The sequence below is a fragment of the Rhagoletis zephyria genome, unplaced genomic scaffold, assembly GCF_001687245.7.
Source record: "Rhagoletis zephyria isolate East Lansing unplaced genomic scaffold, Rhagoletis_zephyria_1.1 Rzeph_scaffold_77796, whole genome shotgun sequence".
Classification (NCBI taxonomy): Eukaryota; Metazoa; Arthropoda; class Insecta; order Diptera; family Tephritidae; genus Rhagoletis; species Rhagoletis zephyria.
This window is the reverse complement of record NW_016234845.1, coordinates 1-1,158: the sequence shown is the minus strand read 5'-3', so window position 1 is coordinate 1,158 and position 1,158 is coordinate 1. Positions and strand designations below refer to the sequence as shown.

The following is a 1,158-nucleotide window of genomic DNA, read 5'->3' as shown; positions in this document are numbered from 1 at the left end:
GTTGACAACACCAACAGTATTGGTACAAACTATAGTTACAAAAAAAAAATGCATAGCAGGCAGTATGTTTAATTAGTTAGATTGTTAGAAAAAATAAAAAAGTCTTGAAAATTCTTTTCATAAAATTCCTCTATATTACATATATTTTAAGTTAATAGTTCCCATAATATACATATTGTATGTATATTTGTCAGGGACATTGTATAAAAGCATAAAGAGTTTTTATAACCGTTTTGTAATTGAATCTGTCAACAGCGAATAATTCATAATATCGATTAAAGGAGCTCTGTTGACCCATTGTAGGCAAATTCGCGTTATAATCTTGAGTAAAATTAATAGAGAAAAAACGCCACAGGTGAAAATTCGAAACCTTCATGTGTGAATTTATATTTACATATCAAAAGTAGGGAATCACTGAAACCACAGCAAATGAGATGCATCGGCATCATTTAGACTATATGAAACTTATACTTTAAAAAATATGTCTTTACTTAACGATTTTAATTTCTATATTATTTAGCTAGATATACAATACCTTCCCGCTGGAACGTGTAATTTTGTTAATAATGTCCGCAAACACCACATACTGATCGTTGGTCTCTACACAAATGTTTTTCCATTGCTGGTTATGCCGCAACCGCACATAATCTCCCACGAACGGGTGACCCACGCTACATGAGACAGAATTCATAAATTTTTGAGTAAATTGTGGTCACAGTAAAACCCAATCAAAAAGCTATAAGGTATGTTTTGTAAACCTACCTGCGAGAATATGACGCTTTGCGATCCTTAAAGATAATACTGGCAGTAACTTTTTCACGCATACGATTACGCNTTAATAATGTCCGCAAACACCACATACTGATCGTTGGTCTCTACACAAATGTTTTTCCATTGCTGGTTATGCCGCAACCGCACATAATCTCCCACGAACGGGTGACCCACGCTACAAGAGACAGAATTCATAAATTTTTTAGTAAACTGTGCTCACAGCAAAACCGAATCAAAAAGCTATAAGGCATGTTTTGTAAACCGACCTGCGAGAATATGACGCTTTGCGATCCTTAAAGATAATACTGGCAGTAACTTTTTCACGCATACGATTACGTGAAGTCTGATCGAAAGAGTTGCGATATATATAGCATTTCCAACGGTGGT

At 34.7% G+C, this 1,158-nt stretch overlaps 1 protein-coding gene across 1 annotated transcript; it reads right to left on the bottom strand.

Moving 5' to 3' along the window:
- Positions 1–6: 6 nt before the first annotated feature.
- LOC108357449 (unconventional myosin-Ia-like) lies at positions 7–1,143 on the bottom strand (the record flags this gene model as incomplete). The annotated part of the gene is made up of 4 exons (XM_017608525.1): positions 1,110–1,143; positions 763–834; positions 536–671; positions 7–29 (listed from the first exon to the last, which is right to left on the bottom strand). Coding segments are annotated over exons 2-4 (221 nt in total), but the record flags the coding sequence as incomplete, so codon positions are not given.
- Positions 1,144–1,158: the final 15 nt, after the last annotated feature.